The sequence below is a fragment of the Triturus cristatus genome, chromosome 3_1 (genome assembly GCF_964204655.1).
Source record: "Triturus cristatus chromosome 3_1, aTriCri1.1, whole genome shotgun sequence".
Taxonomy (NCBI): domain Eukaryota; kingdom Metazoa; phylum Chordata; class Amphibia; order Caudata; family Salamandridae; genus Triturus; species Triturus cristatus.
Genome location: NC_140583.1, coordinates 1,163,807,216 through 1,163,834,895, shown reverse-complemented (window position 1 = coordinate 1,163,834,895; position 27,680 = coordinate 1,163,807,216). Strand labels below are relative to the sequence as shown.

The 27,680-nt window shown below is 46.8% G+C and overlaps 1 protein-coding gene across 9 annotated transcripts in view; it reads right to left on the bottom strand.

The window, feature by feature from the left end:
• The window catches only part of SLC37A2 (solute carrier family 37 member 2), an 892,550-nt gene that overhangs the window by 620,607 nt on the left and 244,263 nt on the right, over positions 1–27,680 (bottom strand). For all 9 annotated transcript variants that reach the window (XM_085646069.1, XM_085646068.1, XM_085646070.1 and 6 more), the window contains one exon: positions 6,653–6,731. In XM_085646069.1, coding sequence (XP_085502195.1) covers positions 6,653–6,731 — 79 coding nt within the window. The remainder of the gene's footprint in view (positions 1–6,652; positions 6,732–27,680) is intronic.

The window sequence follows — 27,680 nt, the reverse complement described above, 5'->3', positions numbered from 1 at the left end:
GATGCAGCTTCTACCAGTTCCTGCCAGTGGAACTCATCTGGCAGTCTCAAGTACAAGCACCTGTAAGGGCAAGGAGAAAGAAACGGAACTGCGAAGTGGCCAGACCATGGCAGGGGAAGAGGTGGGTCAGTCTGAATATTACTGAGGTTCATGGAAATAGGATCCAACAAATGACCGTCAACGTGAGTGGAAGACTTGGAAATAAGCTTAATGTAAAGCACAGCAAGATCCTCTATCACAGATGTAGCCCATTTACAGGCAGCATTATGAAAATGGATGTTGAGGTCACCCAAGATAGTAAAAGTTAGCCGCATTGCCAGCTTGGAGATATACAAAGGCTCAGAACAAGGGCAAGTTGTAGGCTAGCGATAGTGAGGAAAAAGAAGAACTTCTTAGTCAGGGATTAACAATGTATCCATTTTACACATAAAATGTTCTTAAAAAAATAATGGCAATATGTTAGAAATGGGATTTCTTGTTGTCCAAGGCTTGCGCCTAAGCCAGGCCGAAACCACCACTCTAGTCAGGGCAAGGGAGTTCCACACTGAAGATAACCCCTGCTCACCCCCTTGGTAGCTTGGCACGAGTAGTCAGGCTTACTGGTAGCTTGGCACGCGCAGTCAGGCTTATCCCAGAGGCAACACATTAAGCGTTTGCCCAACACACACACAACAGCTACACACTAGGCACACCACAAAAGAAACTTCACACAAGGTTATATGAAAAATAGCCTTTGTATTATCATAAACATATTAGATCATAACCACACATATACACTGTGCCAACTGGCACCAGGTAGTAATTTACAGGGGATTATGTACATGACAGGGACGATCGGGTCACTGTCAGAACCATTAGAAAGCACAAGTAGCAAATATAAAACACAACCAGTGACTGCTGGCGAAATACTGTACTCAGCATCATGTTATGCATAACCACATTATGCATCACCATAGGCATAAACACATTATGCATTACATTTGGCATAAACACATTATGCAATAGCATTAGGCATCACCTTGGGGCCTTGCGCCCTGCCAACACCATAAAAATGACCCCAGGCCAACTGGCCTTCCTCTGGGGCCCAAATGCCCTCTGTCCCAAAAGTCAGGGTGCGATAATCACTGGATCTTACACCAGGCCCTCCGGCTGCCAATGCAGCAGAAAATGTGCGCAATGCACAAGACGGGTGTGCATCTCACCCCTTCCACATCATGAAAATAACAACGGCCTCCACGTTGCAGCTGCCCGCGCTCTCGCAGTGCAGCTGGGAAGACCGGCACGAGAAGTGCCTTGGGAGCCCCTCCTTCCCGGGGCTCCTCTCGCAGACGGCTCCCTTAGCAAATGAGGCTTCCCAACTGTCTCGAAAAGGAATCACCCCGCCGTTGCAGCTGCCCGCGCTCACACGGGGCAGCTGTGAAGATCAAACTAGCACTAATAGTGCCTTAGGGAGCCCCGTTCACTGGGCTCCTCCCGTTACCGTTCACTTGGCACCAACTGTGCTTTGGGAGCATCGACACAGCTCCACGCTCAGCCCCCACTCATCGGGTCTCTTCTTGACTCCTCCGGTCTGTTTGGAAAGGGGGAAGGCACCGACAATGTGCCTCGGTAGGCCCTCCTCACGGGACCACTCCAGATCTGCCCCGGTCTCTCCTACGGCCACCAGAGCCCGCGAGGCTCCCAGTCCGTGACTCCTCCCACGATCAGGCATCCACAATGTCTGACGTCCACCACAGCGTTCAGCAACCCACCACAAGGCTTTCTCGGGGCTAAGCTCTGTCCTTGGTCAGGTGGCCCGCCTGACTTCTGGTTTTCACAGCTCGGCGGCTCCTCTATGCGACCCAGAAGTGCGGGGTTGGCTCCCGCTTCACTTCTGCACTGCGAACACAAGCCCACCTAAGGGGCTCAAGGGCACAGGAATGCGGGGTGGGCTCCCGCTTCGTCTCCGGGCACCGAAAGCGCGGGGTAGGCTTCCGCTCCGCTTCCAAGGACCACGGGGGAGTCACCACACCGGGATAACCTCCAGGATACTTCGCAGCCCAGCGCTGCAGGCCACAAGCACTCCTCCTGTCCAGGCAAGGTTGGACTCCCCCTCTCTGGGGCTCCAGGTATAAAGGTATAGCGCTCACAAGGCGCTAAAGTCCAGAAAGCAGAGCTGGTCCCAGGCAGACCAGCTCACAGGGCCCTCCAGCAGAGGGGCAGTCCCTTGTGGCGGTTCCTCCTGAGACCCAGCAGTTCAAGCACAAAAACATGGGGTCACAGCCCCAATATTTATAGTACATTTTCCCTTTGTTCTGCCCTGGTATATGGCTTGGGGAACCAGTCTCAACTGGTTCTGGGGGTACTGGAGCACTTTGTATATAGTGCTTCTTCTCCCCTTTGTCAGGTGGGGGCTCCGTCATTAGACACACCATAGGGAGGCGGAGCCAGCATTCACCTAGGCAGGTACAGACCTATTCAGAGTCAGGGGACTACTCCTCCCACTACTCAAAATGCAGATCTCCTACTCCACCTAGCGCTGACTCACCCATTCCTCCCTGGAACCACACACCTCACCAGCCCGTCACTCCAGCGCCAGACATGCAATACACATCAGGCAGGCAGACACATAGCACACAGAAATGCCAACTTCTAAAAGTGGCATTTCCAAAATAGTGATAATAAATTTGCGCACACCATTACACAGCATTTATTATCACTATTCCAAACATACCAAAATTGACCACGCTGCTCCTCTCATATCAGGAATTACCACTGAAACACTTATCAGGGACTCCCCAATGCATTCCTATGAGAGGGCAGCCTCACAGCGGTGAGAAACCAAAATGGCTGTTTGTCACTACCAGAACATGTCACACATACATGTACTACCTTTTACCTACAATGCACCCTGCCCATAGGGGTAGCCAGGGCCTACCTTAGGGGTGACGGACATGGAGTAAAAGGGGGGGTCACAGACGTGGCAGTAACACTGCGCACACAGGCCCTGCAATGGCAGAGGCCTGAGACAGGTTTGAAAGGCTACTTTGGAGGGTGATGCAAGCAGCACTGCAAGCCCACCAGTAGCATTTAATTTACTGGCCCCGGGTATATGAGATACCACATTACTGGGGACTGACAGGTAAATTAAATACACCAAACAGGTGTAGACCAATCCTACCATGTTTACCACAAAGAGCACACACACTTTACACTGGACAGCAGTGCTAAAGTGCCCAGAGTCCTAAAACCACCAACACCAGGTCAGAAAAAAGGCTAGGAGGAAGGCAAAAAGTTCAGGGATGACCCTGAAGAAAGGGCCAAGTCCAAAACAATACCACAGTCTTTTTTTGTTTTCACAATCTATTCTCAGGCTACGATAAGAAAGGAGGCAAAGCTATAATCAAATCAGGTCCTGAGGCAGACGTTTGCCAAGTCTCTGTAGGAAGACTGGCCCATGATTTGTGATTACATTGAAAATATCCCAATGATGCCTCACTAGCGAGCGGCAATTGAGATTAAAAACCTTGCAGCCGCTAAAATACTGGGTGGAATTAGCCTTGAAGGGCAGGTGGTCAAAAAGTTGCATTGTGGGCCACTTTCTAGTAGTTACAGCTCGATCTAGGTCTGGGAAAAGGTGACAAGTTTTAGTAAAGGGGGGGGGGGTCACAGAGAGCACAATTGTGCGACAGAGTAGGAAAGGCTATCTGTGGTGACAAAGGCAGCATTCATGGACTCAGGTCCAGCTCGGGCGCAGTTGAGACCAGATGGGACTAACTTTAGCACGTCAGCAGCGCGTCCATGCCACGGGGCAGATATGAAGATATGGCACACTAGAGCAACAGTAAAAATCACCGTTCACAGTACTCTTCACCACGTATTATTTTTCTTAATTTTTTTAAACATACAGCGTTTAAAAAACCAGGCTCGACAGATCTGTGATTTCTCAGGAGAGCTGATATATCTGCACCAAAGCTGTTTAAATATGCTGGTGTAGAGCAGAAAGGAGGATGGGGCGTGCTAGAGCGCTAACTGCATTGAGGTAGCGTCTGAGCAAAAGTGGTCCACAAAATGAAATATTCCCTCCACTAAGTTCCCTGCAAAGCAATAAATATCAACAGTAAATATCACAGTTCTTTTCACCTCGTATTAAATAATATTTTTTAAAAACATACAGCATTTAAAATAACAGGCTCGAGAAACCTTGGATTTCTGAGGATGTGCTGGATGTATGTGTGCATGTGAAAGGTACAATATATTGAGGTCTCGGAGATCCCTTTTGGGAAACCCAGGGTTCACGGGAGGAGCATATGGAGGCAGATGAATCCCCCTAGACAGATTTGTGGATGGCTGCATTCTTGAGAGCTGGGTGGGACACACACAAAGGAGGAAGAAGAGTCAGGCTCTTCAGTACTCTTCAAAAGGTGCTCTTTGATTCATGGAAAGGTCACTGGAAAGGGGCCTGGGCACATCTCGGAAAGGAGATGGGGGCTCATAAGAGAATCAAATAGAGTAGGACTGGGGGACTGCGTTAACCTTTTGATACACTTCACTATGGCTGACAACCCGCTGTGAACCTCTAGTCACTCCCATGGCTGGTGTTGTGGATTTGGAGTCACTCCTGCTGTGACAGATTGCTCTCTGGAGGAACCGCAGGGCAGAGGAGTGGGCACTTCAAATGGAAGCAGACCCTCAACTCAAACTTCAATGACTCAGATCATAAATCACATTTTATGTCTGGAAGTTGAATAGAAGAGGAGCTTGAGGCCCTCAAAATTGTTAACTGCCAAGCAGCCAGTCAGGCTGTGCAAGGAGGAGAAAATCTGTAAGACTTCCGCATGTGACCAGGGCAGGGGCCTAAGGCCTGTCAGTCTCCCAGTTGGGTGAGGGGACATCACCCAGGAAAATCCAAGACCACCTGCAACCTAGAGCGCCAGCGCCTGACTGTTTACTTACCAAGTGCACCCTGTGAGAGAGAGGAGGTCACTGGAGGTAGCGAGATCTAGTGGGGGATCTTGGTGAGTGGATCCCTGCAGCGAGGTGTGAAGAGATGGCTGCTGCATGGCCCATGTGCAGGTTCAAGTCAGCGACCCCATTTGCCATTGGGCGTGTGAAGTAGCTGTGGTTGGCATCACTGTTCTGCCAATCGGGCCAGGCCATAGCCTGTGTGTGGAGTAAAGTCTACAATCCATAAGTCAAGGGGGACCGCCGTGAATAGGAAGATGCTGTCATGTCGTTGCAGTGTACAGAACAACATCGGGACCCCCATATGCCAGCGGGGAAGACAGGAAGGGACAGGTACTGTTGCCTAATTCAAGCTATAGCTGAGAGAAGAGGCTTCTGTGGTGGCCAGTGCAGGACTGAGTCCCCAGCTGAGGATTGGAACTGCAGTAGACCAAACCCCACACCTGTCAGAAGGATCAGTTAACTTACTGTCTTGTCAGAGGAAGCGTTGTGCACCCTGCTGAGCCACGATTGCCACTCACCAACAGCAATCGCTGAAGCTCTCCAGGCTGCCCAATGAGTGAAGTGCTCCTATTGACTCCAGTTGCGTGATTCCTGAATAAGACTGATCATAGGGCTGGAACGCCTTGGTGGAACTTGTCCTGCCATATAGCGCCTCAAGCACTCGAACACTTTTGACTTTTCAAAAGAATCGGAGTAGGACTCCAACCACTCAGACTACTTGTGGTGCCTAACCTGAATGTCACCTATAGAGAATGAGGATTTACCCCTGTCAGTATGGGAAAGGGAAGTGGGGCATGCCTGTCGAACACTAGAGCCCTTACCAGAGGGGTCTGTGTTTTGCTTGTGGATGCTGTATTTCACTTTATGATTGTATATAAATACTCCTTTTATCATAAAAGCAAGTATCTGACTGGACAATCATTTATTGGTGCTATTAAATGTACTTTAAGTAGTGAGCCAGTGTTCACTCCGCTGTATCTACCACTCCACCTGAAGAGAAGCTCAGTAACTTCTGCTTGTCTCGCATTCCTCTGAAAGGGTTTCTGGCATGCATAAATTAAAGTTAAAAAAAAAAATGATGTGGTGAAGACAAGTTGCATCACTCATGTAACTGCGTCTATAGAACACCTATTTGCAGTTGTGCACAGATGTTACATCTATACAGCCTATAGTTGTGAAATTATGTGTGATCAATACTGTTTTTAAGACAAGGTAAGACAGGCAGCAACAAATAGGGAAGGTGTTCCTGAAATGAAAATGCTGTAAATTTCACAACACTGACTAGCAAAGGGCCAATGGGTTCATGATTCACTTTGTTGCAACCAAAGTAATTAAAGGATTTAGGTAAATGGTGACGGCAAAATGCATGTACCGACTCACCTCAAAGAACCAATGTCATTCAATCCTTTCATAGAGTGATATAAAATAAAAAAGTAGACAGTGATAACGTTCTCAAATGTGCGCTACCTAGTTTGACAACAGCATTATCAGGTCCCTCTTCTATCCCTACACCTCCTTCCACGATGCATAAATCAACACTTAGTGCCACCTACTTTCAATGGCCCAGGTATTGAATTTTGCCAGAAAAATAGGATTATTTAGTGAAAATACACTATAAAAAGGTAAATTGTAAAACAGTGGGTTGGTGTGAGCTATGTCAAAGATTCACTTTGGAGTCAACTTTCCTTGCTATTTGAACTCTTACCTGATAAACATGCCGATGGCGTAAGCAACAAGGAAAGCATTGTCTAGAGCACCAAAGAGTTCCTTGTAGTTAGAATTTTCTGAAAATGCCAATGGAAAACACATTGTTAAAATATCTCACCCACAAACTTGATAACTGCATTTAGAGTACATGAATAATCCATTTCTAATGTTCATGTCAGCATTATTTCTCAATACACTAGCTGTAATACCAATCTGTACCATTTTCCATATGATCGAATTCAAAACAAAGTGCAAAGCAACATTTCAGTCTTTTACTGGTATAAACAGTTAATGAATACATCCATGCTTTGGGGTTTAAATAATTACATGTTATAAAGATGTTGGCAGATTGGCTAAATGAAATGAGTCCTTCAGACCCTCACTGCAACTAGGACAATTTAGCTACGGCACCCAAGACCAGTTATGTTTTGAAAGAAGAGATTTGGCCTCATGTCATTGCTAAAGGAATATGAAACAGTCACAGGTCAAAAGGGAATCTTTCCAAACTAACATTAACTGGAATTATAACTACCATTTCCAAGACAATAAAATGCAGGCTTTTACACCTATCTTTTTGACAACACACTCACTATTTGAGGCACTTCTGTAGGTAACATCCAGAAACTCAATGTTCCCAAAACAGAAGAAAAAGAGCATGAACTAGTCCCACGAGGAAGAAAAATTAAGGATATGGGAATAAAATAAAATCACAAGACGGACAATTGGCTTTAATCAGCTGGTTTTATAGACCCACCGTTCTTCTGAGATCATCACACAGAACCTAAAGTGATATACAACATAGAAAAAAGCCCAGTCAAGCAGAGCATGGAATAGTTTGGAGTGGTAACAAAACGTACTGCATGGCCAAAAAATGAACTTCAAGTTCACCTGCAGGACTGTATCCGAGTACATTTTGGATGAACTTATATTTTCTGTAATATTTTAATGTTTGTAATCTTCCTAATATATTTGTATTTATGTCAGCATTAATTGTATATTTGTGCTCCTGCCCTCTGCAAAGTGCTAGAATAGCCATTATACAAGACTACATAAGAAACAAGCATTAGCAAAGCCAATAGCTCTCACCTACACTGAGCTACGGCTTTTCTTAATCTATATCGTAAAGCTATGCAGCCTAACTGAAAGGAAAACAAATGCTATGATGAGTCCGGCGATCGATGAGTTAGCACTCTTTTATATTTACTTCCAGCCATGCTGCACAGTAGTCGCAGTGCTGCACCACATGGCTAGGAGTTATTGCCAAGCCAATAGCTCTCGCATTGGCAAATCTAATTGGCTTTGGCAAAGCTTGTCGATATATACTTTTAGAATACAACATAGAAGCAAGCCACTTAAATCAGTCTTAGACCTTCAAAATTATTATTTATTCTGACAATTTAGCATTTTAAGGGGTTTGCTCAATAAATCAATAAATAATCTGCTATCTTTGTAATGCCTTCTTAATGAAACTATATCAAATACGGTGTGTAGGGTTCCTGCATGTTGTACATACATAGTGAACGTGCATCAAGGCAGAAGTAGCTGCGCTATGTAATAACACCGCATCAGAACTGTCTTAAATGACATGTAAATTTTAAGAACACATTCACATCAGAGATTTCCACAGACCCACCTCTGGGGGAAAAAGGGCACCACAAGCATGAATTGGTGGTATTTAGAACATAAGCTGAAATAAAAGCTCAGTAAAACGATTTTAAAAAGATCATGGAAAATATTGTAGTTTAGACTCTTTAGGTCGAAAAGCCTTCTAAGTATTGATGAATCACTTGGGATCACTACATTCCGAATCATTGGTAGCTAACCATAACAGTGAATATGTAGCGCCTTAGAGACTAAGCTTTTTTCCATGGAAGTGGATAAATGTGTTTTGCCCGCATGCCCATTGGTATCCTACAGATCCCAAAATCAATTAAGACGGATGCACATGCGAACACCGCTTAACTCCATTAAGCTTTTTATCCATCAGCCACGCACATATAAGGAAATTAGGAGCTCATGCTCACAATGTTAAATAAACACCACATGTCCCAGAATGCAGTGTGCTGGTTGCGAAGAAGTCTGAACTGAAAGAGTCAAACATGACATGAGGTGGCTTTGGCAGCTTTGCTTGCTGTATGCAATTGTATTGTTCTCAAGAGGCAGGCATTATTCAATTGAAAATAAATGGAAAGGTGATCTCAAAATCTTTAACATTGCTTTCAACACGCTGTCACTTCTGGAAGGGGAGGTGCAAGTGAGGGGTGAGGCGGATGGATTTATCTACACGAAAGCCTGACATGTAAACTAACAGTGCTAGGCATTCTGCGACTTGTAGTTTTGTTTTCTGATTAATTTTCTAAATCGCCGTGAAAGAGCATAAACATTTCCTTAAGAATATAGCATTACTCATGACAAACCTGCCTTGAGCTTCAGAAATGAAACTTCATTTAAAAAGTGACACACAGACATTTGGTGCTGCAAAGTGAAAACATGAGGTTTTGATATTCACAGACTTTAGTCAGACGCTTTCCACTTAATAAATTATGTAAATCATGTACAAGTAATTCATACCTTGACTTAAATGACTTTAGTTTAGATTTTTGTCCTCACTATGGAAATGCGATTTTAATTTGTAAAAATGTTAAATGTGTGCAGTAGTAGAATATAAACTGTATTAGAATTAACACACCATTTTAAAATGCAGTAACACAAACAGCTCGTGATTCAGGTCTTGCTCCGAAAGCTTCAGTTGACCTTCGAAATAAGCAAAGCAATTTTTCCCTTTCCTTGTGAAAGGGGAAACGCTTGGCATAATTTACTGCAAGTAACCTCGGAGCCTTATCTATTTAGTTGCTGGAAATGTTTAAAGAAAGCCTCATTTAATTCTTTGCTTTAGAGAGAATAGAAAAACACATGTATTTTAAAAGTGCATTATCATGTTATGTTTAATGCTTCTTGTTTAAATAATAAATTCTTTTACAGCTAATGTTATATTTTGTAGTTAAAAAGAAAATGTTTCTTTAAAGGAAGATTAGGAGATGAAGTTATATCAAATGAGATGCAGAATATGTAATGGGAAGGATTTTCGTCTGTCTGATGGATGACGTATGCAGACTGCCGAGGGGTGGAGGTGTCCTTTTGGAGAATGCTGGATTCCAGTTGGATGCAGAACGAAAATCACACTGCATGCTTTGTAACATTATTTTGATATAAACGTGTTACTAGTTTAGGAGTTTCAGAACCCTTGCAGAGGCCTTTGTGAGAGGCAGACTCAGACAGATTTAGAGACAGGAGGATGCAGGGGAGTTTCAGACTGCGCTGCAGAACTGAAGGGAGCAGAGCAGATGGGATTTGCAGATGAAGGTAAGGAGAGGGCAGACCTTGATGGAGAGCAGAATTAGATGCAGATTTTGTTACATTCTGACTTTTATTAAAATCCCCAACCTTTGTGCTTTGACTAACTGGCTTTGCCAAGGCATTTTTGCTCTATGCTTTATTGCTCTTTATGGGAAATTCTGCAAGTTTTAATTATTGAATTAGCTTCATGCTAATTTCACTCTTGCTTTAAGTGAATTCTTCATGAGTTCTGACTGACATAATTTGTTCCTCATTTTCTTAAAATAGGGATTCTTTCCATAATGGAACTCGCTGTATGGAAATTACAATATGCTCTGAACTAACTTTATATTTGTCTTATCAATCCTGTAACCTGATTGCTACCTGACAAATGAATGAAAAGTCAGAGAATCTTAAATATCAATTAGAAAATAAATCCCTTTAAAACTACTCACAGCTTTTATTACTGACTGAAATGTTTATTTGCATTTAATTATTTGCCCATGTTTATGAAGGAGCTCTTTTGGTCAAAACACGGTGGAAAAGATTCATCACCTCAAGCGGAAACAAGGGTAAAATCAGGCCACAATTACTACATTTTCCAAAAAGAGATTACTCTGAGATTTCCGCGTTATCAGCTGCTTGCTTTAATTTATTGCTTTTCTGCTAATTTGTATCCCGCTCAGTGACTCATTTACAACTGGAGGTAGTTGAAGACACAAAACAGAAGCAGATGAAGCCCACAAAAAAGGTTTATGTTATTTCCAATCATATTAGCCTGTTTGGTCGTCTGCAGTATGATACGCATGAAGCGCCCTCACAATAATTAATTTATTTGTTTCGTGCACTCTGGGGAATAGAGAACAAGAACAACGGAGCAAGAGGTTACAAAAAAACAAATTAGCAAAAGACAAAAAATATTTACAAAAAACTTAGTTGAAAAGGGCACATTTTTACGCTTTGAAAGAAACCACTATTTAAATTTAAAAGAGTAAACAGTGTGTTCATGGAATTACATTGTACACGCCTTCCATTTACACTAGCAGCATATAATACCGAATTCCACCAAACAGGATAAAAATTAGGTAGGATATTCGTAGGTAGACAGCTGTGGTGTTATCTATCCGCAGATTGAAAGGATTGGCTCTGTGGCTTTGGGCGGTCAGCAGCCAGAGCTCTGCACACATGAAGAGGTTTTACTACTGGACAGTACATGTCCTGTGTGCCAGCGTTAAAGAACATCAATATTGGCAGCGCTGCCATGCACCACTGGACACAGCGCTGGTCTCTGCAGGATAAATGAAGGAAAATACATTACCTTATAAAATGCTTTTGAATGTTAGGGGGAAGGGTATGGGGACGCCTGCTAGCCACAGCAGAGCCAGAATTGTGGCATATCTTGCCTTCATCAGCCTCTGCTGTGAAGTGCCAGACACATGCATTTGAATCGGCAAGGGGGCAGGATATACTAACGGTGACACATGGTTTTATTTTACTGTTGAAAGTGAAGATACACAAGCTGGACAGGCCAGCACACCCACAATATGCTGCAACAAATATTTCCCTTTGTAGCCAGCTAATATGATGATAAAAATACAAGGGAGAGCTCTGTGCAGTTTATGAAAACTAAAATAGTACTATGCTCAACTATAAATATGAATGTCAAGCAGATGTAGAACTATGCCCCACAGTGACAGCACGCGACCTAATCAAGCATGAAGCTATTTTATTGCAATAAGGTATCTTACAATAGCGTGTGCTCTTACTGCAACAGCCTAGTGTAAGAATCATCTAGCACACTTCGGCCCTGGAGGGAGGGGAACTGCTTTATGACATGCAAGTAAACGACACAAGGAAAACAAGTATTACAGAGGAGAGGATGTGGAGCAGCGGCCAGAGCTGCTGATTCAAGAGCTGGGCATGCTGGTTCGAGTCTCAGCGGCGCAAGATCCTGTGATTCTGGGCAAATCAACCTATATAAATCTGCTAATTTAATTTAAAGTAGAGCCCAAGACAAAAAAGCTGAAAGAGGCAACATTTTATGAAAAAATTGTTCCACCAAAGCGGATGTTAACAGTGTTTTGGCGATGGGAAACTGATAAGAGAAGCAGAGGAGGAACAAACATTGCAGTAAAATATGCTACAGCCAACAAAAATGGAGGAAAAGTAAGTGGCAAGCACAAGAACCAAAGAATAGCCAGGACAGCAAGGGGTGGGATGTAAGTCCCTTTAAGATTTATATATATTAAAAACAATAGATTTCACAAGCTAAGCGCAAGCGCTGTACAGGTGAAGCCTAAAAGCACAACAGGGCTAGTAACTGGATATTACAGATATCACCACAGCACCGAGACCGCCCTCATCGCAGCCACCGATGACATCAGAACCCTGATGGACAATGGAGAGAGAGCCGCCCTCATCCTCCTGGACCTCTCAGCAGCCTTTGATACCGTCTGCCACCGCACCCTAATAACCCGCCTCTACAACACTGGAATCCGAGGAAAGGCCCTGGATTGGATCACATCGTTCCTCTCCAACAGAACCCAGGGAGTCCGCCTCCCTCCCTTCCGCTCAGAGGCCACCAAGATCATCTGCGGCGTACCCCAAGGCTCATCACTCAGCCCAACCCTCTTCAATATGTACATGAGCCCCCTCGCCACCATCGTACACAAACAACATCAACATCATTTCCTACGCCGACGACACCCAACTGATACTCTCCCTCACCAAAGACCCATCCACCGCCAAAACCAACCTCCAGGACTAAATGAAAGATGTCGCAGAATGGATGAAGCACAGCCGTCTGAAACTCAACTCGGACAAGACGGAGGTCGTCATCCTCGGATAATCCCCATCCGCCTGGGACGACTCCTGGTGGCCCGCGACGCTGGGCACCGCACCGACACCCACGGACCACGCGAGCAACTTGGGATTCATCCTGGACTCCTCCCTCACGATGACCAAGCAAGTCAACGCAGTCTCATCCTCATGTTTCAACACCATGCGCATGCTCCAAAAGATTTTCCGGTGGATCCCCACCGAAACCAGAAAGACGGTCACCCAGGCCCCCGTCACCAGCCGACTGGACTATGGGAACGCCCTATACGCAGGAACCACAGCCAAACTTCAGAAACGTCTTCAGCGCATACAGAACGCCTCCGCACGACTCATCCTAGACATCCCTCGCCACAGCCACATATCCGCCCACCTGAGAAACCTGCACTGGCTCCCCGTCAACATGAAGATCACGTTCAGGCTGCTCACCCACGCACACAAAGCGCTTCACAACATGGGCCCCGAATACCTCAACAACCGCCTCTCGCTCTACACACCCACCCGCCAGCTCCGCTCCACCAGCCTCGCCCTCGCCACCGTCCCACGGATTCGCAGAACCACCACCGGAGGAAGATAGTTCTCCTACCTGGCAGCCAAGACATGGAACTCCCTCCCCGCACACCTACGACTGACCCAGGACCATCTCACCTTTAGGAAACACCTCAAGACCTGGTTATTCGAGCAACAGCAGCCCCCCCCCCTATCCCCTCAGCGCCTTGAGACCCTCACGGGTGAGTAGCGCGCTCTACAAATGTACTGATTGATTGATATGCAACTCTAGAATTTACAAGACTGAGACAGATGGCATAGTTCGGATGAGACCAGCAGAATCACGTTTGTGTTGAAATGTCGATGTAACATTAGTGACGGTATTGTGATTTATAGCACAGAAGGTTGTTTGGATATAGGGATTGAATATACCCCTTTTCTCTGAGACTAGAGGGACAACCCATGATATTCATTGACATTTTTAAGTAGGTTTGTAAATATACTCACCTGTTTTGAGCTTAGTGCTGTCTGCTCTTATGCTAATACTGTTGATGAAAATACTTGATGACTTTTTAAAATAGAATTAAGCACGGTCTTTGAAAAAGTTTCCCTTTTTGCATTTATTGCTTTCTTTAAGAGTTGGAAGTGGTCATAGAGGTAGAACATAATTCATTCATTCAGGAAGGTACAATCAATAGATGTAATGTTCATGAAATGAACCCTACAGGGCTGTGCACCCTAGTTTTTGGTATGCGCACCCTAGTTCTTGGTATGTGCAACCTAGTTCTTGGGGGGTAGATAGGGTTTAGCCATGTAGGATGCACTTTGAGTAACAACTGCAGGCAGTCAAGATCAGCTGAAAACTTAACAGCAGATACACTAGCACACAATGCACAACAAACAATTTAATAACACGTCTTTAGGTTTGGCCTAGGGATGGCTTTAGATTCTCGCAGTCAAATGCAATAAAAAAAATAAATCATAAATAATAAAATAGATGCATTTATACATAGAGGGACTTTAGGTCAACTGTCTTCATCCATTGATCAGTTCTAGCTGCAATTTTCCTTTTACTTCTGCCCTTTACAATATACGATATAGATAATAGGTCACTGACGCCCAACTTAGCCATTGGTTCTTTAGCATTGAGTGACAAAAAAATTTCTGATCACATGTTTACATTCAGAAGTACACTTCATTGACATGGTTGATGTGCGAATCCTCTACTGCAAGAAGAACAATTGATGGACAGAATGCAGAACAATGTCATATATTAATAATAATAATCCACATTTGTAAAGCGCGAACAATCACCCGTAAGGGTCTCTAGGCGCTGGGGGCCGTCAGGAAGATTAAGCAAGCTATTGCCCAGAGTCACATGGTGCTCGGCTAATCTGCCGCCGGCGCCGGGGATCGAACCGTGATCCCAAGATTCCGGCGTCAGTCGCCCTGGCCGCGGCACCACACCTCTTCCTTTATATATTCACCCCAGTACAGAGATCTGGGCCTAAATCCATTGTTTTTTGCTCCCCATGCCATTCCACTTTGAACCCAGCCATATGCAAATCAGTCTTGACGTTGAACCCAATGGGAACAGTCCAGCCCGAACTGCTAGGCCAGGTCCTTCCTGGACTGGGAACTAGCATCCTACGACTGGTTTCGGGGTTTCACCCCTCCTCAGCCAGGATAGCTTGACTTCAGTGGCATGGAGAGCACAGGACACACGTCTGGGCATACCCGTCCCACTCGGGGTAACAAATGCAAAAAGAATTATTGATGGACAGAATGTAGAACAATGTCATACATACACCCCAGTGCTGGGATCTGGGCCTAAATCCATTGCCAACAGAATCAGACTGCCTTGGGCTCCAGTGAGATGTTGGTCCGAAGATGGGGCAGTATATCCATGAACTACCTTAAACTGGCAGAGCAGGAATTAAAGGCACCTTTCCTTTCCACCCCTGCACGCACCGAGGTTAGACAGTGATAAGCATGCCTTAAGTAAGGAGGGCATCACAGTGGCAACCAGGGTGTGCAGGGTGGTTAGGTGGTAAGTCTAAAGGTGCACTAAGCTGTGAAGAGGTTGTGCCCTGTAAGAGTGACATGAAGGTTCTGGCCTCAACACATGCAGGTGAGGAGAGTGGAGGCATTGGCTAGACAGCTGCCGCGCAACGAGGCTCTTGGACTGCCTCAGGGCTGCACTTCCCCACTGCACAGCTTTTTTTCGCTCCTTTTGGGGCACCTATGCAGAAGAGCAAATCAGTAAAATGAGTGAGTCCCTCTCTCCCACTAGCAGCAGGGTAAAACAATTGGCTCATTCGCAGTTGTCGAGCCAGATAACCTACCTCTGGGGTTTAAGCACGTTGAGATGACCGAAGGAAATGGAAATAATGAGACTTTTCAAAGGCACGCACGTGGTATCGGAGGTTGCGTAATGGCCAGAGCTGCCGACTTTGAAGCTGGGGAACCACGTTGGAATCATGGCATCCGCTCAACATCCTGTGATTCTGGTCAAATCACAATCTCTCGGTGCCTACCAAAAATGAATGTGTCCTTGTGTAATGTTACTGGTGTTCATGTAAAGCCTCCAATACCATTGGGTCGAGTTTGTGCTCTATAAACTGCATTAAAAAAAGATGAAGCACCCCTGGATGATGCAGATCTAATTAGGGGCATAAATGGTCCGGATCGCTCAATTAACATGCAACAAGAACATTTCAAATGGAAATATAATAAAATAGAAACAGCGTTGAAAGCAGTGGAGAACAAACATATGGGTTGACTGCTTGTGTAGAGAAAGCGAAACAGCATCGATAAAACGCCTCATCAGCGCCCGACATCGCCATCGCCATCCTGGACAGATACAAGATCACCCGGAGGGACCGCGTCAACCAGACCGGAGGAGGCATCGCCATCGTACACAAGAACACCATCCGCATCACGACCAACTACAACAACACCCTGACAGCCGCCGAACACCTCCACTTCCAGATACACACCGACCCAAAGACGACCCTCAGAGGCACCCTCATCTACAGACCCCCGGGACCGCGCACACAATTCAGCGAAAACATCGCAGACTTCATCAGCCCGCACGCCCTCGCCTCCTCGGATTACATCCTCCTAGGGGACCTCAACTTCCACCTGGAGAACAACAACGACAGCAACACCACTACCCTGCTGGACAACCTCGCCAACCTCGGACTCAAGCAACTGGTGAACACCCCCACCCACTACGCCGGCCACACGCTTGACCCAGTCTTCTCCTCCAGCAACCACATCGCCTTCAGCCACTCCACCGGACTTCACTGGACTGACCACAGCTGCGTCCACTTCAGCTTCAGAAGGACCACGACCCACCACCACCCGCAACAGGCTCCTCGCAGGAGCTGGAACAAGATCACCACCGACCAGCTCACTACCTTCCTCAGCCAGAACCCGCCCGCCAGCACAACGGACCCCAACGAAGCAGCCAGCAACCTCACACAGTGGATCACCAACTGCGCAGACGACCTCGCACCACTGAAGACCCCTCACAGCAGACCCGGCAGCAAGAAAGCCTCCTGGTTCACCGACGAACTTACAAACTCCAAGAAGAACTGCCGCACCCTCGAGAAAGCCTGGCGCAACAACCAGACCACAGACAACATGACAGCCCTGAAGCACGCCACCCGCAAACACCACCAGCTGATCCGCACCACCAAGAAGACCGCATTCAAAGAACGACTGGACAACAACGCCCACAACAGCAAGGAACTCTTCGGCATCGTCAAAGAGCTCTCCAACCCCAGCGCCGGGAACAACGACATCACTCCCTCGCAAGACCTCTGCGACTCACTTGCCTCGTTAGTCCACCGCAAGATCGCCGAGATACACAACAGTTTCGGCGCACCAACCACGCACCCAACCACTGCCCCCCACCACCACCCTCTGCGCCTGGACTCCAGTCAGCACCGAAGACACCACCCGCACGATGAACACCATCCACTCCGGATCCCCAACCGACCCCTGCCCCCACCACGTCTTCAACAAGGCCGACTCCATCATCGCACCCCAACTCCGGGACATCATCGACGCCTCCTTCAACACCGCCACCTTCCCGGAAAGCTGGAAGCACGCCGAGATCAGCGCCCTCCTGAAGAAACCCACAGCGGATCCCACCGACCTCAAGAACTTCCGCCCCATCTCGCTCCTCCCTTTTCCTGCCAAAGTCATCGAGAAGACCGTCAACAGACAGCTGGCCGCCTTCCTCGAGACGAATGGATCCCTCGACCACTCGCAGTCCGGCTTCCGAGCCAACCACAGGACCAAGACCGCCCTCATCGCAGCCACTGACGACATCAGATCCCTGCTCGACAACGGGGAAACAGCGGCCCTCATCCTCCTGGACCTCTCCGCAGCATTCGACACTGTCTGCCACCGCACCCTAGTGCAGCGCGTCAGCAACATCGGAATCCAAGAGAAGGCACTGGAGTGGATCATCTCGTTCCTCGCCGGAAGAACCCAGAGAGTCCGCCTCCCCCCGTTCAGATCCAAGGCCACACAAGTCATCTGCAGCGTACCACAGGGATCATCACTCAGCCCCACCCTCTTCAACGTCTACATGAGCCCCCTCGCAGCCATCGCACGCCAACACAACCTCAACATCATCTCCTACGCCGACGACACCCAGCTGATCCACTCCCTCACCAACGACCCATACACCGCCAGAACCAGCCTACACGAAGGGATGAAAGACGTCGCCGAGTGGATGAAGAACAGCTGCCTGAAACTGAACTCAGACAAGACGGAAGTCCTCATCCTGGGATCATCGCCTTCCACCTGGGACGACTCCTGGTGGCCTCCGGCCCTGGGCACCGCACCCAGGCCAACGGACCATGCACGCAACCTGGGCTTCATCCTGGACTCCTCCCTCACGATGACCAGACAAGTCAACGCCGTCTCATCATCGTGCTTCAACACCCTGCGCATGCTCCGAAAGATCTTCCGATAGATCCCTACCGAAACCAGGAAGACGGTCACCCAGGCACTCGTCACCAGCCGACTGGACTACGGCAACTCCCTCTACGCCGGAACCCCAGCCAAACTCCAGAAAAGACTCCAACACATCCAGAACGCCTCCGCACAACTCATCCTGGACATCCCCCGACACAACCACATCTCCGGCCACCTGAGAGACCTGCACTGGCTCCCCGTCAGCAAGAGGATCACGTTCAGACTCCTCACCCACGCACACAAGGCCCTCCACGACCAAGGCCCCAAGTACCTCAACAACCGCCTGACTTTCTACCCGCCCACCCGCCAGCTGCGGTGGACCAGCCACTCCCTCGCCGCCATCCCACGCATCCACAGAGCCACCGCCGGAGGAAGATACTTCTCGTACCTGGCAGCCAAGACTTGGAACTCCCTCCCCATGCAGCTTTGGCGAACCCAGGACCATCTCTCCTTCAGGAAGCTACTCAAGACCTGGCTTTTCGAGCAGTAGCGGACCCCTTCCCCCAGCGCCTTGAGACCCTACCGGGTGAGTAGCGCGCTATACAAATGTCATGATTGATTGATTGATTGATTGATTGATAAAACGAGTTATCTGGAGGGAGAGGTACCAATGCCATGCTGCCTTTATGCGAAGCTCAATATCAGATGTATTATTTGGAAGGCTAACTTGCAGTTTCGTTATCAAATATGCGTCAGGTATAGTAACTGCTACAAAGCAATTCTTGGGCTTTCCAGCACTGTTATTTTCCTGTCTCAGAGCACTTTTCTTTTGCTTTTATTTATACATTGTGGATAAACACTTTTTTAATGTAAAATGTCTATGTACAAATAGAATACCATGATGAAGCAATGTACAAAGATCACACAACAACGTGTTGGCAACTAAGGAGCAACAACATGATTTACAAACCATCTCTTGCTGAATCAACACCTTGGGATGACTTGGAAACCATTGTGTAGTAATAAAGAACCAAATAAAGAAACAGTAAAATATATGACGCATAATTTGGAAGCGGACATTGCCCAAACTGCTGAGTGCATACGATTCGTCCTTTAAGTTTTGTGGACCAAACTACAGTAACTGGTGAGACACACCAAAGAAACCAAATCGGCCGTAAATGACCTCAAAGACTACAAGAACTATTATATCACCAGCTGAGCACGAGATGCCCAGTATGAGGCACTCGACAATGTGTGGAGGGGTACACAGGTGAGAGTACTCAGCATCACCTCATCAATTACTGGAAAATCAATTGTAACAGTGCAAACAAAAGGGCAGCGAGAACCCAGTTATAAGAAGGGCCGGAAATTAAGATTTTGACAAAGGGATACAGACTGCCCTTCTACAGTCTGACTAGACGACGACAAAGGGGCTGGAACTGTGATGATGTGTCTTTAGTTAGCAGGGGTTTGTGAGAGGGGGCTGGTAGCTGCAGCTCACTAGAGATTAGCACAACGTGAAGGCAACCAGGCTATAGACCTGGCAGAGCCTGCTGGTCCCCAGAGTGTGTAGGCCCTTCCCCTGCAAGACACTGAGTCCACCGCTGTAATAGTGCCCAAGAAAAACATACTTAAAGTACATACCAGACAAGATGAAATACCCCACACGAATATTGTGCAACTAGATCCCTAGACAGTATATAAAAGAGTGTGCCAGTTCGGGGGGAGGAGGGAGGACTTAAAAGAGAGTTGGGGTAGATGTTTAAAGTCTGCGATAGACTACCTTACTGAAAAGTCACCCCAAAACTGTATATTGGCACAACCATAATAAGAATTGAAAGAAATGTGCGCACGAATGTCAGACCCTACTAGTAAATAAAATGAAAATTTGTTAAAGCACGGCTGTAAAGCTAGAGGGTAACATATGTATTGGTGGATGACTATTGTAGTGTGCAATTCTGCCATAATTGATTGTATTGTTCCTGGACATAAAACCAATAAAATTGTGTTGTGAAAAAAAAACTTGAAGGCAACCAAATACTCTTTCTGGACTTGTGGTCCATGTTCCAGCACCATGATCACAAAAAATAGTTTAATGCTTGTGGAGAAAAAATTTGGATGGAGGGGAAATGACAATTCCATTGCTTGCCCTGTAAAACTAAAACTGACGCTAGAGGGTACAAAATGTATTTCCTAGCAGGTTAAGTGGGCACAGTTACGCTTTGCAAACCTGGAGGGGGCGAGAAATAATTGGAGCGCAGTTTCTCCTGCAGCCCGAGTTAGACGCCTTTGGTTGAACAGGCCCAGGTCATTCCAGGGCCATTTCTGGTGGAGATTACCCCCAGCTGGGAAGATGGAATGGTGATAGTTATCTTGAGACATACTTCCTATGAAACGTTTGTCTCGCTGCAGTCCATAGATGTCAACATGTGAAAAAAATTCCCAGGGACACTTTGCAGCACAGCTATCAATTACTTACTTGAAAATTGACCACACACACTGCCCCAAAGCTCCACCCAACCCACATAATTAGCATATTTTAACTCGGTCTACTTATCATAGTACAAATTATTGGGTCTACTTGATATAGAGGGAATTGCACGGAATTGAGACAGGAATTTCAAACTTAAGGCCAAGGTAACCAAGTGGGGACAATTCTCCTATTCAGCTGCATTGGAGAATGTTTCCAACTCAGCTACTTTGGGCTACAGTTTAAAATTCTCATCACCTTCCCCTGCAATTCTCTCTTTATTGTGTAGGCCCTTATGTCACCAAGTTCCCATCAACACTACCATGCATCCTTGGTATGCGATAGATAAATTTGCAGGTGCATTTTATCACTTTTAGGCGAGTTGAGTATCAGTGACGTACATGATCAGTTATCATGCAGATTTCTTCAAAAGTTGTGAAAAAAGTCTGCTCTTAACTCTTCCTAACCATCACATGGTGCAGAAGGACTGGAACCTTCGACTTCTCCCTAGCTCTGCGTCCTGATTCTTCTTCCATCTTTCATGGAAAGGACTCGGATCCCATTTGTTTCATCCTCCCCATGGGTCCGCACAAATGACGATCAGTAGCTTGCACTCTCCTCTTCTTCCTGCACTCACCCTGATGCAGATCCCGCGGGTGAATCATCCTCCCTCATGTCAAACTCCACCTCCATCACGGTAGTACCAATAAGCACGCCTGCCATCCATGCGCTCCGTCCTGGAGGTAGTCCTCGGCTAACTGACAGCAGCACATCACAGCAGAACTCCCTAACCCTGTCCAGCTCCCTAGCCAGCCAAGCCCAGCCTGCTCCCCCGCCCAGCACCGCTCCAAGCCGGCCAAGCCCATCCGAAGACGCCCGAACACCGTACCTCACACCACGTGGCAGTTACTACAGGAGGATTCAAACCACAACTGAGCAACCCGCCCATATCATGCATGTGGAATGATTCTGTTGTCTTGTGTAAACAGTGCACAAGTCCTAAAAAAAGAAATGGGGGGGGACTAACCTAGTTTATCAGTATGCAAGTGGTATTACAGCACGTGACATCAGTGTGTGACATCACAGCGTGTGATATCATATCGCGTGACATCATGGCTTGTGAGGCACCTGACATCACAGGAAGTGGCATCACAAGAAGTGACATCAGATCTTAAGCCCTCACATATATGTTTGGAAGGTCTGTGATGAGTACATTTGAGCACATTTTAAGTATACTTGCAAACCCTCCTGATTTAGGCAGAATATTCACACTTTTATACGCTACACATAACACAATGGTGCATTTTGTCAGCGTAAAGCTTCCTTTAGCCATAGTGCTTTAAAAGAAAAAAACTGTGATATTTAAATTATTACAACGCCTCCTCAGGGGTAGTAAGCGCTATATAAATGCTATTTATTTTGTGCAATTACTGGTAAAGATAGACACATCTGACTTTTACAGTGCATGCATATCTCCTAAACAGAGCCTGAAAAAAGTGAAAAGCTGCCTCTCTTAAGTATGTGTGAAGTGTTAACAAGGTGTGAGCCTTTGTTTCCCCTCTGCTGCATTTGCTTCTAGGCGTGAAGCTCCTGACAGCTGCCAGCCAGGAGACTCCAACAAAAGGAGGCCTGATGACCCCTCAGATTTGGCCTTTTTAGGTCTCGCCTGGCGTGGGCTGCGCACACGCGCAGTCTCGCTGGCGGGATTTAATGATTTTGGGTATTTTCTGTAAAGGGCATTAAGCCCCGCCCCTCTTTTCCATTGGCAGGCGTCACCGTTTACGCTAAACAGTGGCCAGCCATTGGAAAAGAGCTGTTCGTGACATTTTTGTTTGGCTTTTTGCGCCGTCCCATTTGGACGGGCTCATCTGCCTTTCGTGCGTCGTGAAAGGATTCTTATCTTTATGGGGCCATGTGTTTAAACACATGGCCCCATAAAGACAAGAGATCCTCTTTCACTTTCGGGACCGCGTCATGCTTGTTTTCCTTGAGGACTTGTGGCTGCGCGGTAGGGGAGGTGGGGCGAGTTGGGCTTTACCACTCTGATGTGTGCTGTATCCTGTCTCTGACTTGTGCTTTACCCCTCGGCGTGTGCCCAAACATCCTCCTCTGGGTGGAGCCATCCCTTCCGATACGTATCGAGCTCCTCTGATCAGTGATTTGCCTCGGTGGCTTGTAGTTTTTCGCCCTGACATTTGCTTTACCTGTGTGACTTGTGTTTTATTATTCTAGTTTCTCCTTCACTCTTTAATGCATGCTTTACCACTCTGCTTGTCCTTTACCTCCACCATTTCTTCTTTACTTCTCCATTGCTTTAACCCTCTTACTGTGCTTTAACCTCAGAATGTGTTTTACCCCTCTGATTCGAGTCTCGGCGTCAGCTCAACATCCTGTTATTCTGGGCAAATCACTTAATCTCCCCGTGCCGCAAAAAATGAATGTGACTTTGTGTAATGTAACTGCCGCTACATAACACTGCAAAAGAAGTGCTTTACTCTCTTTATTTGTACTCAATCCCTTTGATTTCCTCCTACCTCCCACCTCCCCCCCTGCACCATCCTCAAGATGTGTACCAGATCCTACTTTGGGGTGTACTCCACGCATCTTTTCCCTAATTTGCTAAACTGCGTGTGCTATTTAGGGAGTATAGCGCCTCTTGCCAGGTGGGGGCTTCCTTTGTGCCGTCGTAATCTCACCTCCGCAAAAAATGAATGTGACTTTGTGTAATGTAACTGCCGCTACATAACACTGCAAAAGAAGTGCTTTACTCCCTTTATTTGTACTCAACCCCTTTGATTTCCTCCTACCTCCCACCTCCTCCCTCCCCAGGGTGCACCATTCTCGGGATGTGTACTGGATCCTACTTTGGTGTGTACTCCAGGCACCTTTTCCCCAATTTGATGAACTGCTTGTGCTATTTAGGGAGTATAGCGCCTCTTGCCTGGCGGTGGCTTCCTTTGTGCCGTGGTAATCTCACCTTGGTTGGCCCGCTCAGTCTAGTGAATGGGGTGCATTGCCCGCCCCTCCCGCTGGGTTTCAAGTCATTTCTGAAGCCAGAGACACTATTCCCTGGGGAGGGCAGTCACACGGAGGAACTTCCTTACAGTACACCTCACCTGGCGGGGCCCCCCACATCTGCCTTCAGTACCCAGTAACTACTCGCTCTAGCTCGTGAGGACTCCCTGTCCGCTCCATGATTTGAAGGGGCCCCTCTCCCACACTACAGCCTGTTTTTTCAGACGTCTTCCCATTTAGCGTGCTTGTTTTCCCAGGCAGCCCCCCTGGTGGTCCCTGCTCTGGGGGGTTGGAAAGCAGCCCCTTGCGGGTCAGACCTGGTGCATGTTGTGTGTGTGTTTTTTTCTACGGAGGGGTGGGCTGGGGGCACCATGATCTCTGTGGAGATATGGAGGGCGCCTGGGCTGCTGGTGACTCTGCTCTCACTTAGGCCTTTACTAAACCCCGCCCCCTCCGCCGCGCTCGCCCTCCCGAGTGTCACTTTTGTTTGTGAAAAGTGCAGGTCGGGGCACTTGGGGGCAGGGAGAAGCAAGACAGGGCACGAGGAGCAAGGGCAGAAACAGGGCAGAGGTAAAGGGCAGGCAGCGAGGACGGTGAGGGCAAACGGGGTGGAAAGTGATTAAAGGTAGTGGACAGGCGTCAGAGAGGGGCAGAAACAGGAAGAGACAGAAGTGTAGAGGTGCAGGACAGGTAGTGAGCAGGAGGGGCAGAGAGGCGACAGGAGCAGGGTGGGCAAGTTATAAAGTAGGGACAATGTCGTGTTAGCAGAGTTAAGAGGTAGACCTACAGGGCTTGGGATAGAGGCTGATGGACCGCGGACAGTGCCAACTGGAACAATAAAATCATTATACAAAGAATCGTTCCTCGAAAATCGACAGGCTAGTGTAGTGAAAGGTCGTGGTGTCAACAAATGTAAAGAGCTGTTCATTATGAAAATGTAAATCTCAGGACATTTACATTGGTAATTAACACATTGTAAAATGCAGAACATCTACACTAAAAGATTGCCGCCACGCTCTACGATGGTTACAGCAAAATGTTTCCCAGCAGGCAAGGTGAAAATGGCAAAGGAGGGGCTGAAGGGAAAATGTACGATGGAATGAGAGTTCTGGACGATGAAAGTGATAAGAGGTACGGGAGGTGCGCTAGAGTTGGGAAAAGTTTAAAGCCATGTCAAAGGAGGAAAGCGGATTGCACGTTTGCCGGTGAGGTTGCCTCTGCCCACAGTGAATGGTGGTTTGAAGGCGAACGGGGCTGGTGCAAGGAACAGAGGAGGTAGGATACTTCACCGCCCCATTACATTATTGAAGCTGCAAAATAAAAGGGACATATTAGGGGAAAGCATAAAGGAAGAAAGCAGAAGGTACATGGATGGTGCATTTGGTTCTTATTTCTTAGTGAAATCCTGTATGTGTCTGCTAAGAGTTGCTAAGAATTTTTGGGGCTTTGGGCAAGCAATATTTTTGGGGCTCCTGTTAACAATAACATTGAACTGTTTACACATTTTCATTTGATTCAAGTCCTGGTGATGCAAAAGCACGTGAATAATATGCTAAATGTTCAGAAACAGGGGTATGCACAAAGACGTAAAGTTCCAGCTGTCCAGCGCTTGCCACTTAAAAAGCATATATAAAAAATAAAAAAAATTGAAAATGCAGTGGTATTGTATAGCAAAGCAAATGGCTTTAACTTAATCAAGGCGAGACCTATTGCATTTTTAATGCTTGTTTATGGGTCCAGCAGGAGTCTGAACTAAGAAAGCCCTGTTCCCGCCTGCACGTTGTTGTGGATCGAAGGCAGACAACAAGGTGCAGGCGCTGCGGAGTGTCTCGGTGTTTGGAAATTACATGGGGGACGAATTCAGCATCTTTTTCAGTGGGCACAACTTCTTGGCAGGGTGGATGGCGTCCACCCAGTGAAAAAAGTGGGCGGACGCCGTCCACCCGCGTGTACCTCCCCCTCCCCCACTCGTGCCCTGTGTGTAAACATTAGGCCACATACTATGGAATCGAGCAGCCGCGTTAGATGTAGTTAATTAGTCATGTAAAGGCGAGCGCAACACTTGGCAGGGCTGGAAGTGCAATTGCCAGGACTGTCCCGGGATGGTGAATTAACCGGAACAGTCTCCAACTTGCCAGGACTGTCCCGGCAAAAAAGGGACAATTGACAGCTACGCCGTCCCCACTCTCTGGCCTGTTGGCCTTAAAGGGACTGTAGAATAAGCGGGTGGGTGTTTATACTTAGGATATCAAAACATCACAAATACTATTCGAGCTATGGAAAAATCAATTGACCCTATGAGGGATCAGCAGCGTTCCTTTATTGAACATGCCTGATATCGATTTGCAGATTGAACTTTTCCTGTTTTTTATTGGCACAATAAATAATATTGAAATCTAAAAACGCACGAGGCAGTTAATGTACTTTTCTTACATTTCGTTTAGTTGGGGGCATGTTTTTTGATTTCCTTTGTTTTTGTGGCATGTGCTTGCAATAAAAGAAACAAAATGACCGATAAACTAGCTTGCCAAGGTCAGACCTATAGGCTCTGCCGAGGTTTTTCTAAGCGGTTTCACAGCAACGTTTGTGGCCACTTCCTAGTGCTGGCTACAGTGAATGAAACAAGACAGTGAAATGTTCGGTCCATGCGTCAGTAACGCTTTTAAATGCATGCTTGAATGCCTACAATGCGGTCTTCAGGTATCTCACGCATTTCCAAAAAGCAGGGGCTAGTAGTATCAAGAGAAAATTCAGTTACTATTCATACCAAATGAGATCATTAGTTCAGTCTAGCGACCTACATACAGCGGATTGAAACAGACCTTGGGATAATCGCTATCTTCAAACATTTACTTTTCGGGGGAACCTCGTTTTGTTTACACGGTTCCTTCAGCGAGCAGTTCGTGCAAGTTTCAGGTGTCAAGAGTCAGATGCGATTTTCACAGCCGCTGGCTTCTACAAATGAAGCGTTTCTTCAGGCTTCCTGGAACAATTCCATGTGTACAAAACACACAACAGGCAGGTCCTATCAAACTCTTTTTAAGAAGGAATGCGATAGGAGCTCACAAGACCTGCCTATGTCTAGCTAATGTGCCCCACCTGGCCTCACTACCTACCTTTTTATACGGGCACCCCCACCACACCTCGTAAACTCACGCACCTCATCAATGAAGAAATCTGCTCCACTTCTATTGAACTGATATGTACCTTCGTTCTAAGCGCGTGCGGCCGCTGTGCTGCACACAGGTAGGTACTACTGTACCATAGGAAGGAGCAGGTGCTGAATTCTAAGGTGCAATTAACAATAATTTATAGGTGGGCGGCAGGGCCGGACTGGGAACCAAAACTGTCCCTGACAAAGTGCTCAGCCGGCACCCCGGGGCTTGGGGGTGCCGCCGAGCTCTTTGCCAGGGCCGGTTTTCGGCTAAACCAGCCCCCACCCGTGCGGCGCACCGGGGGATTGCCCGGGCCACCACCGAGAACGCGACATAAACTACAGCTTCCATAGGACCGACTGAAGTACTGGAAGAATTCGAGTACTCAAAGTTTGCCAAACTTGAAAGCATGTCCAGCAGTGTTTCATTTTAGTATCTTTTATACTTTGAACGTATAGTCGACCTTACCCATTGAAAGCCAAGTGCCTCTTTTCTAAAGGAGCCTTTAGGTTCATCAGTGGAATCTACACATTTCCTGTTTCAGAATTAGCACACATTTGCTGACTTTAAATTGAAAACCTCTGAGACTAATGTTGGAGAGATTTAAACTTTTAATGACATGAGAAACCAATTATGGCACTTCTGAGAGAAAAATAACAACGCACACCAACTACATGTTCGAGAAAACATGACAAGACTAGAGAATTTTTAGTTACTGCATGGTAAAAGCATGCAGAAAAGATGTAGCCTAGATGATATAATTCGTGTAAATAATATAGATTGTGATTTAC